This window comes from Fopius arisanus, unplaced genomic scaffold (assembly GCF_000806365.1).
Source record: "Fopius arisanus strain USDA-PBARC FA_bdor unplaced genomic scaffold, ASM80636v1 scaffold00001, whole genome shotgun sequence".
NCBI lineage: Eukaryota > Metazoa > Arthropoda > Insecta > Hymenoptera > Braconidae > Fopius > Fopius arisanus.
In genome coordinates, this window is record NW_011887740.1 from 567,978 (window position 1) to 578,420 (window position 10,443).

At 38.9% G+C, this 10,443-nt stretch overlaps 2 protein-coding genes across 2 annotated transcripts; one reads left to right on the forward strand and one right to left on the reverse strand.

The window, feature by feature from the left end:
• Positions 1 to 1,502: 1,502 nt before the first annotated feature.
• LeuRS (Leucyl-tRNA synthetase) lies at positions 1,503 to 7,407 on the forward strand. Its single transcript, XM_011298354.1, has 5 exons — positions 1,503 to 1,590; positions 2,510 to 2,722; positions 3,130 to 5,589; positions 5,993 to 6,638; positions 6,942 to 7,407. The coding sequence occupies exons 1-5, from the start codon at positions 1,588 to 1,590 to the stop codon at positions 7,157 to 7,159; spliced, it is 3,540 nt and encodes a 1,179-aa protein (XP_011296656.1). The 5' UTR covers positions 1,503 to 1,587; the 3' UTR covers positions 7,160 to 7,407.
• LOC105274190 (homocysteine S-methyltransferase 2) lies at positions 7,390 to 10,126 on the reverse strand. Its single transcript, XM_011317140.1, has 2 exons — positions 9,512 to 10,126; positions 7,390 to 8,625 (listed from the first exon to the last, which is right to left on the reverse strand). The coding sequence occupies exons 1-2, from the start codon at positions 9,838 to 9,840 to the stop codon at positions 7,980 to 7,982; spliced, it is 975 nt and encodes a 324-aa protein (XP_011315442.1). The 5' UTR covers positions 9,841 to 10,126; the 3' UTR covers positions 7,390 to 7,979.
• Positions 10,127 to 10,443: the final 317 nt, after the last annotated feature.

The window sequence follows — 10,443 nt, forward strand, 5'->3', positions numbered from 1 at the left end:
AATTTACTTATTAATAATAACGAGCGTCGACAACGGGGAATTGCGGTGCGTCTACTAGTGCATATTCACAGTAAGTCAGTGTTATGACCCGTTACAACGCATGATAAGGAACAGTCAACGATTATTTACGCACTAATGACATTATGCACATTTTTTTCTATCCAATATCTAATTTTTACGAGTTCGTCATTTCCTTGTGCAGCACAAGATCAAGAACTACTCCGTCGTATATCTGAATGTTAAACACTGATGAATGTTGGATGCAGGAATTACGGGGATTCCCATTAATTTCCCCACTGATTGAAAATTTAATTTTAAATTCTAATGAAGAATTGTCCACAAAAATGTGAATAATCTCCGAGTAATTTTTTTTGTTGAATGTGTCTGGATAGGAATTGAATTTTGATTATTGATTATAGATTTACTTCTGTCAGATACTTTGAATTATTTCATTTCTTATCGGAAAATCCCATTGATTTATTTTTGCCCAGTCTAGAACCTCACGATTGGGAATTAAATCCACAAAAATCGTTAGAATAAAAAAATCGCTATCTTCTTTAGATTCTGAGATATTCATCGAAATTTTTAGGAATCACTTGTTAGTAGTCGAAATTTCCTTATTAGTGTTTACCACTTATTATATAAGATGGATGCGATATGTTAATAAAATGAAGACAATATAAAAGAACTTTTTTCTATCAAGTCCTTTTTTTAGTATACTATTCGAATATCATCGAATATCATCGAATAGATTTCTACTTGATCTATATTATTTTTTAATTACTTTGGGATTTAATTGATTGAATTATTTTTATTTATTATATTCATTCTATTACTTCCCATTAGAATTTAATGTTTTATTATCAATTTAATTTCAAAACACCAACGAAATCTTTACTTCTACAATTTATGAAAAATTCCTTAGCATTTAAACCCAAAAATTTGCATTTGCATTTGCTTTTCTGCGAAGCAGAATTTAAGCTCGGAAAAACCACCAAAAACCGGCACTATATACTAAAAGTATATATTATATACTTGGAACATATTTCATAAAATTTCCAGGTGTTACCAAATATCTCTTCCTTGAAGAATATTTATTATTCTCCTCTAGTTAATTACTGACTAACAATTCAATATTCAATTTTATTAGAATATTCGTACAAAAACCTCGATAACTGCTCTGTATTTTCCCTGAATTTCCCTGAATTTCCTCATTTCCGCATTACGGTAGATTGACAGATATTTCGTCACATTTCCCGGAATTGTCGAAGAACTATTCATTGAGGAAACAAGAGTATCTAATCAATTTATCTATAATCAATTACTACGTCATTTTAAATCAGAAGATACTAGATTATTTATTGTATTTTTTAATGTTCCTGTAGTTTTTATTTACGCTCATTCAGGTACGTATTTAATTTTAACATTATTGGTGATTCTCCTAACCACGAGGAGATGTGATTGTGTTGGGGAGACTCGAAAGTCATACACAAGCCGGAGGTCCTCTTTACCGGAGGCATTTTCATCGCATCCGGAGCCAATTGCTGACTCGTCCCGCATTCTGCTGCCAATAAATAAATAAACACTATGGTATGAACTTTAAACTATTCTGTAATCTATTCCACGTATTAATGTCTACTAATTTTTCATTATCACAGTTGACCATGTGAGAGAATACCTGATAAATGACATTCTAACCTCAATACCATCCAGATGGTTTTTTTAAATAATTTTTTCTGTCATTTAAATGTTGCATTAACCCTGAAAATGTAGTGGGGAATTCCCAGCATTTATCTGGAAAATTGAATAGAATTTAGAATAATTTTTTGAAAATTTAGGAGGGCCGGGGGTAAGATGGACGGATTTTTATTTAAATTGGTGTACTAGCAATTAACAGTACGGAATGAGTTTCTCGGATCACAGAATGACTATCTAAAAATATGAGCATCTTGCTGAGAATTGTTTATTCATTAATAGATTGAATGTCAAATTGATGGTTTAAGAGGAAATCATTTTTTTCATTTTTTCACGATTAGTACATGTAGTTTAAACAAAAATCGTTAAAGCACAACCATTTTTATTATTATAAGCATTATTCAATGATGTATTTTATTATTTGTTATTTTTTGGCATTATTCAAGTTTTTTTATATTTAGAGGCGCCAGTTGAGAGTTTATAAATCGACTAATTCTGTTCTAGTGGTAAACTAGGATAATTAGATTTTTTTCGAGACCAGCTTTTAGCGGATATCTCGGAAATGAAGGAAAATAACGATATTTTTATAGAAACATTTTTTCTAGCTCTCATCGTTTTCTATAAAAAATGTTTCTACAAAAAAATCGCTATGTACCTTCCGTTTCGAGATACCGGCGAAAAACTGGCGTCGAAAAAAATGTACTCATTCGAGTTTACCACTTCGCTCCAAGATAATTAAATAATAATAATTAATAATTGTTATTTACAGTTAAGTTAAATGAAAAATTGATGATTTGATTTAATGTTGGGATAGGGTTTTGAGAGGAAGGGCAGCTCCAAGGTGGAGTACCTCCTGAAGATCGAGCGTGAGATACAGCTGAACTGGGAAACTCAGAAGGTCTATGAAGAGGATGCACCCACTGCGCCTAGACACTCCAGGGATGACAAGTTCTTCGCAACTTTTCCCTTTCCTTACATGAATGGACGACTACATCTTGGCCACACTTTTTCTTTATCCAAGTGCGAGGTAGGTCAGCTTCTTTTTTAACAATAATATGAGCTAGAAGTTGAACTATTCTCCAGTCAGAATAGAATTGTTCTAAGAATTCCTTTTGTAAAGTGCAATGGGAGTAGCAAATGAAGAGGTAAACTAGGATAAGTGGATATTTTGAGAGCGAAGTACGACTCACAGTGTCAACGGTTTGGAATTCCGTTGATAAATCGAAATCAAAATAATCTAATAGCCTGACAGAGAATTGACTTATAACAAAGTGAACGTAAATATGAAGGTATCTCCTTGAATTTCGCGATATTGATTAAACGCTCTCCTCGAGAAAAATGTATTTATCCTAGTTTATCATTTCGCGTAAAGAATGGGTAATTGATAAAAATGTTTATCTTTCATTGATATTAATTGAAAGGACATTGTGACAGTTCGCAGTGCGTTATAATCGGCTGCTGGGTAAAAAAGTGCTGTTCCCGTTTGGTTTTCACTGCACGGGGATGCCGATCAAGGCGTGTGCAGACAAATTGACACGCGAGATAGAGCTGTACGGTAATCCCCCAAAGTTTCCCCACGACGCCTCTTCGGATGATCAAGAGATTCCGGATGATCCAATAATAAAAGATAAATCAAAAAGTAAAAAGAGTAAAGCAGTGGCGAAGTCGGGTGCAGCCAAATACCAATGGCAGATAATGGAGTCCCTGGGACTGGACGCATCGGAAATCTATAAATTTTGTTCCCCCGCTTACTGGCTCGAGTATTTCCCACCATTGGCGGTGAAAGATCTCAAGTCAATCGGTCTGCACATCGACTGGCGTCGAACATTCATCACGACTGATGCTAATCCATTCTTCGATTCCTTTGTCAAGTGGCAGTTTCGTCACTTAAAATCTCGAAATAAAGTTAAATACGGTAAACGCCACACGATATTCTCTCCCAAAGACAATCAACCATGTATGGATCATGACAGATCCTCGGGGGAGGGTGTCGGACCCCAGGAGTACATCTTAATAAAAATGCAAGTGCTGGAGCCTTTTCCCCCTTATCTTGCCGCCCTGAAATCTCGAAAGGTCTTCCTGGTGGCAGCGACACTTCGCCCGGAGACCATGTACGGACAAACCAACTGCTGGGTCCACCCAGACATCCCCTACATAGCCTACACTCTGACCAACGACGAGGTCTTCATCTCGACTCGTCGATCGGCTCGAAACCTCAGTTATCAGGGCTTCACCAAGACTGAAGGCCAGCTAGACGTGCTGGCGGAGTTCAAGGGCCAGGACATCATGGGTCTCGCCCTTAAAGCTCCACTCACCAAACACCAGGTCATCTACACTCTGCCAATGTTGACCATCAGCGAGGACAAGGGTACGGGAATCGTTACCTCAGTCCCCAGTGACTCTCCAGATGACTATGCTGCGCTCATGGATCTCAAGAAAAAGCAACCTCTCAGGGAGAAGTACGGGATCAAAGACGAAATGGTTCTGCCTTACGATCCCATTCCTGTCCTCAACATCCCCGAATTCGGTGACCTCTCCGCAGTCACTGTCTACAATCAGTTGAAAATTCAATCCCAAAACGACAAAATCAAGCTTCGAGAAGCCAAGGAGATGGTATACCTCAAGGGTTTCTACGACGGAATCCTCCTCGTCGGTGAGCACAAGGGGAAGAAAATCCAGGATGTGAAGAAGCTCATTCAGGGAAAGATTATCGAGGAGGGAGGAGGGATTATTTACTATGAACCTGAAAAGACAGTTATCTCCAGATCGAATGACGAGTGTGTGGTGGCTCTTTGCAATCAGTGGTATCTCAATTATGGGGAACATTCGTGGAGGAAGGAGGCGGAGAAGAGCCTCGCCAGTCTTGAGACCTTCCACGAGGAAGCGAGGAGAGGCTTTCAGGCGACTCTCGATTGGCTTCATGATCATGCGTGCTCCAGGACTTATGGACTGGGTACCAGACTCCCCTGGGACGACGCCTGGCTCATCGAGTCCCTCTCAGACTCTACTATTTATATGGCTTATTATACAATTGCTCATCTCCTTCAGGGAGGGACCTTCAAGGGAAATAAGGAGAATGCTCTGGGGGTGAGACCTGAGGATATGACCCCTGAAGTCTGGGACTACGTCTTCTTCGGGGTGCCCAAACCCAAAACGACCAAGATCAAGGCAGAAGCCCTGGAGAGGATGAGGAGAGAGTTTCTTTATTGGTACCCCGTGGATGTCAGGGTCTCTGGGAAAGACCTCATCCCCAATCATCTGACCTACTTCATTTATAATCACACTGCCATTTGGCCGGATCAACCAGAACTCTGGCCCAGAGCCATCAGGGCCAATGGACATCTTATGTTGAATTCTGCCAAGATGTCAAAGTCTGATGGCAACTTTCTGACACTTTCTGAAGCTGTTAGCAAGTTCTCAGCTGATGGCATGAGACTTTGTCTCGCTGATGCTGGGGATTCCCTCGAGGATGCCAATTTTGTGGAGACTATGGCTGACGCTGGGATTCTCAGGCTCTACACGTTCATTGAGTGGGTTAAGGAGGTGTCTGAGAGTACAAAGAACTTCAGGAGCGGCGAGGCTAATACTTTCAATGATAAAGTTTTCGTCAGTGAAATGAATCTCAAGATCAGGGAGACTGGAGAGAATTATAGGAGAATGGTGTTCAAGGAGGCTCTGAGGACTGGGTTTTTTGAGCTGCAGGCTGCCAGGGATAGGTATTTGCTGTTAGGGGCCATTGATGGAGTGCACGGGGGACTCCTTAAGAAGTATATCGAAGTGCAGACTGTTTTGCTTGCACCTATTTGCCCTCATGTTTGTGAGTTTGTCAGGGGTATCATCGGACTTGGCAGTGTCCTGGATGCCAGGTGGCCCGAGGAAGGCGTCGTTGATGAGGTGAGTTCAATTGTTCTTCTGTCATTTTCTTGTGAGTGCTACCATCGCCATTCTCTCTCTTCCTTTAGACATGTTCGATATTCCTTTAACCAAATTCATGTTTTTAAAATAGTTTCATTAAAAAAATATAATTCAAATGAATCGGCGGTTTATTAATAAATTCGATTTTGAGGAGCAGCTGCTATTTCTATTTCAGTGATCCTAGATCTAGTTCTATTCTGAAAGTAAAACTGGTGTCAAGCGTTTTTAGAAAAGTTTGTGCGGTGTGGAGACCCATCCACTTAATAAACAATTAAATAAAAAAAACAGGATTGTCACTTCCAAGCTCAACCAATAGAAACATAAAACATAATCTTCATGCAACACTTGTCAAGTGGATAGTAAAGTAATATTTTCCCATCAGGTGCTTATCAAGTCGTCTCAGTACTTAATGGATGCGGCACACTCATTCAGGATCTTCCTGAAGAACCATTGCACTGTGAAAAAGTCAGGAAAAGGGAAGCCCGAGGCAATTGAGAAACCGAATATTGGGACCATTTGGGTGGCGAAGTCGTTCCCCACATGGCAGAGTATCATATTAATGACAATGAAGGAGCTCTGGAAGGAGAATGGAAAGTCAATGCCAGATAACAAGGTGATTGCAGTCGAGCTCGGAAAAAAGAAGGAATTGAAAAAGTACATGAAGAGGACGATGCCCTTCGTCCAGGCGACACGAGAGAAGATGGAGACTCTGGGAATTGCTGCGCTCAATCTCACCCTGGACTTCGACGAGGTTGAGGTACTCCAGGGCAACTTGGAGTACCTTAAGAGCACCCTGGACCTTGACAATCTGGAAATCAAGTTCACGGATGAAGCCCCTGAGAAGACGAGGGAGGAGTGTTGTCCTGGAGCACCATACATCAGTTTTGACAGCACTTCAGGGATCGTTGTCACTGCTGTCAATCCCCAGAAGTGCAGTGGATTGTTCAGTATGCTTGTGAAAATTTCAGAAGGAACCACTGGAGCTGATATTGCTAGGAAAATCGTCAAGGATAACCGGCAACTCAAAGGTGAATTAATTAATTATAAATTAATTTTTAACGAAATTTGTAATAACAATTTCAAAGAAGTAATCAAGAGTTTTTTATTTGAATTTTCTCTTCAGAACCAGTGGCCGATTGATTAATGCCATAAATTTTTTAATTCCATTCTTCATGATCATGTAATGATATAACAAATGTTTTTTAAAAATTAAATCTACTTTTCTCAGAATCTAAAAAAAATATTACTTGTTAATTGATAACGTGATAAATCAGTTGAATTACTTCAGTCATTTATTAAGAATATCTGATGAATAAAAATTTTTCTTTCAGATTCATCCTCAATATTCCTTTACCGTTTCGAGGATCCAATTCTCGGACCGAGGACAATACCCTCAAGCCAAGACATCTTGAAAGGAACGGTTGAAATCCCCTCAAACGCAGTATTCTCCATAAATACTGACACCAACGTTGTCACCCTGAAAGTAGGAGATTCCTCCTGCGAGATTGGAAGTGAAATACTGTATTACGTTAAAGATGATATAAACTGATTGATATCGCCGTTCCATTTCTTTGTAATTAATATTTAACTCCACTAACCTACAGCAATAAAAATTATTATCTTGTCAACGAGCAGAGTAGAAAATAATACGGTAAAATAGGCACTAGTCTTTTTTATCAAAAGGCTATTATTTGGAGTCGGGTTAAGGCTCCGATGGAATATCTCGTAAAGATAATTTACTCCGAAATTCACTTTTCTAATTTCTCCGATAATTAATTGTTTTTTTTTTCAGGAAAATAGATAACCATTTCAGAAAAAAAATAATTGATTGGCGCAGTAATTAGATAACTAAAACTTTGTCTTTGAGATAATTCACCCAGGCCTCAATGATAATCTCAAATTCAGTAGCCAAGTCGTAAAGCAAGATAAGTGCACATTTTCTCGAGATGAGTTTTTTCTAAATATAGCAGGACTGAACAGAAATATCGATATTTGGATAATTAACTTTTTTATAGCGATCACCTTTCTCTACAAAAAATGCATTATCAAAAATATCGCTATCTCCCTTCACGTCCGAGTTATTCGGTAAAAACTAGCCTCGAAAAAAATGCACTTATCCTAGTTTACCACTCCTCAACATAATTATTCTGATCTTTTCGAAATACTTCCTTAATATCGATTCTGAGCGAAAAAGTGCTTTTGCTAAATAAATTTATCAGGCACACGCCAAAAGATACAAATATTTGTTTTTGAAATTTGGGGATAATCTAGCCAGTACATTAATTTGAAAAAAAACATTTTTTCAGTGCGCACCGAGGCCTGAAAAATGTAGGAAAAAAAACCCCAAATATTCCCTCAAATAACCAAAATCAAAGTGAAGTTTCCCTCTCCTGCGAGCGCCAGCTTTCGACCTGGGCCCTGATCTTGGCAATCTCAAGGGCACTGACCCTACAGCACCCCCCAATGTACTGCACACCCCGATCAAGCCACTGATGAATATATTTCTCAATCTCAAGCCTGGCTTCGCCCTTCCAGCCTTCCTCAGGCACGTAAACCTCTCCGCTGTTGGGGTAAACAATCAAAGGCACGAGCTTGCCCTCGGGAGTTGCCCTGAGGGCCTCAAGGTATTCATTAACACAATGAGGAGCGACACAATTGATCCCCACGGCGACAAGCTGCCCGGGTCTGGACCTTCTCCAGCAGTTGAGGGCCACTTCCTTGAAATCGGAGCCATCGACAAGGGTCTTCCCATCGTTCGAGGAGGAGAACGATAGCCAGGCCTTTGTATCTGGAAACTCTTTGAGGAGTTCGACAAGTACCTCTGCCTCCTCGGCGCAGGGGATTGTCTCGATGGCCAGGAGATCGACCCCTGCTCTGATCAGAGTCTGGATTCTCGGCCTGTGCCACTCCTTCAGCAACTCCTTGGACACGCATTTCCCGTAGGAACCCGTGTATTCACTCGCGTCGTGGAGACTCGCCCCGTATGGTCCACACGATCCCGCAATTAATGGATATCTGATAATTACAGTAAATAATTATACACACGTCCTTAATATTAATTCATTAACATTATTTTTTAGGGAAACACATTAATCTTCAGAAAATATGCATTCGAATTCAATGAAATACGTTGGTGTACTATTGATTATCTGCACCTTCGAAATTTGATTGGAATTCATTAATAATATAAATAGTTAACAATTATGTCTGACGATGAATTGATTACACAACTGATGAATTCAAATAATCTTAAACTGGATTATTGACTTTATCAGTAATTAAAATCAGACAAATTGTGATTAGGCAATTAATTGATATTCGAGTACCTAATGAGTCATAAATTTTCATTAGTGAGCAATCATTTTCCTGTCTTTTCTCCAAAGTTTTATGAGTTTTTGAAGAATTCAGAAAAAACGCAGAACAAATTATTAGAGTCATGATAATCTGGGAATCATTAGATAATGATAAAATGCGGAAACCGGATATTATTTTAGGTCAATGCGATCAATAATTTGTTTGAAAAAGCCTGATAATTTTCTTGACAAACTCACGATGGGAGTGAAAAGAGAAGAGTGAAAAAATATAAACTTTCTGCCCTTTGTCACTATTTAATGACTTACAAAGCTCTTCCTTTAAGACCTCCAAATTTCCAAAAAGAATCACAAACTGTACAAAAAACTCATAAAAATTATGGCAGCACCATGAAATTTTATGAGCCATTAACAATGACAAAACGCAAAAATTACTATTTTTTCACGTCAACAAACGTTTTTCCATCAACAATTTGCAAGAAAAATTAAAAAAACGATTTTTGGCTAGAAGAGTCTCAACCATTTCCAAGTCAACAGATCCGTTTGATCCACTTGTCGACCGAGTTGAAGGAAGAGAAAAATGAAAACACCTGTTAACAGCTTCCTCGTTGCTCCCGATTTCTTCTTTGTACATGTTGACGGCCTGAGTGGCGAGGTCGACAGCCTTCCGGATGAGCTCCAGACTGTCAGTCTCACTCATCCCGAGGTACTTGCTGAAGCCCTCCACCGAGGCTTGATAGGTATTAGTCTCTATAATATCGCTACCAGCTCGTAAAAAATCGAGGTGAGCTGATACAACAGCGTCTGGGTAGGTTGCCAGGAAACGCGCCGTCCACAGAGGATCCCCGTCTGCACTCTTTCCAACATGTTGAGACACTTGTGTTGAAAAACTGCCGTCTAACACCGTGACCTTTGTCATCGTTGCTTTTTTATTCTGATTGTAGGGTAATTGGTCTAGATGATGCAATTTCTCGTTATTAATGTGGAGACTGTTAAAACGGTTAAGACGTACATCGATGGTGAACAAACGAAAACAGATAACACATGCTGATTGGTCAGGATGAATGCGCCCTCTCCTGGAGGATTATATCAACGGCTTCAATGGTGATTGGTAAGGAAACATTATCCGGACTCGAAGCGGATGTCAGACTTTTTTTTACATTTCAGTAATTAGTGAAGTGAGATATGTCGAATCTAATTTTTTATTAATTAAGGACTTATTTTAGGAACTATCCCCCTTTTTGTATTAAGAAGTTTTTTTATATTATTTCACTAAATTTATGGCTCTTTTGTTCGCGAGCCGCAGCTTTTTTTAAATTGTTTTTCAAGTAAATTCTAAATTAGCAAATGCAAAAGACTATTGCATAGATAAATTGAGTAGAATCTCGTTTTTCTACACTATTTTATCTATAAAATATTATTACCTTTTTTAGTCAATTCATCATTCACAAAAGAACTAGATATTGGAAATTAGAATTCCAAATTTTGGAAGGTAGTGGTGAAGTGGTAAAGCGAATAGTCG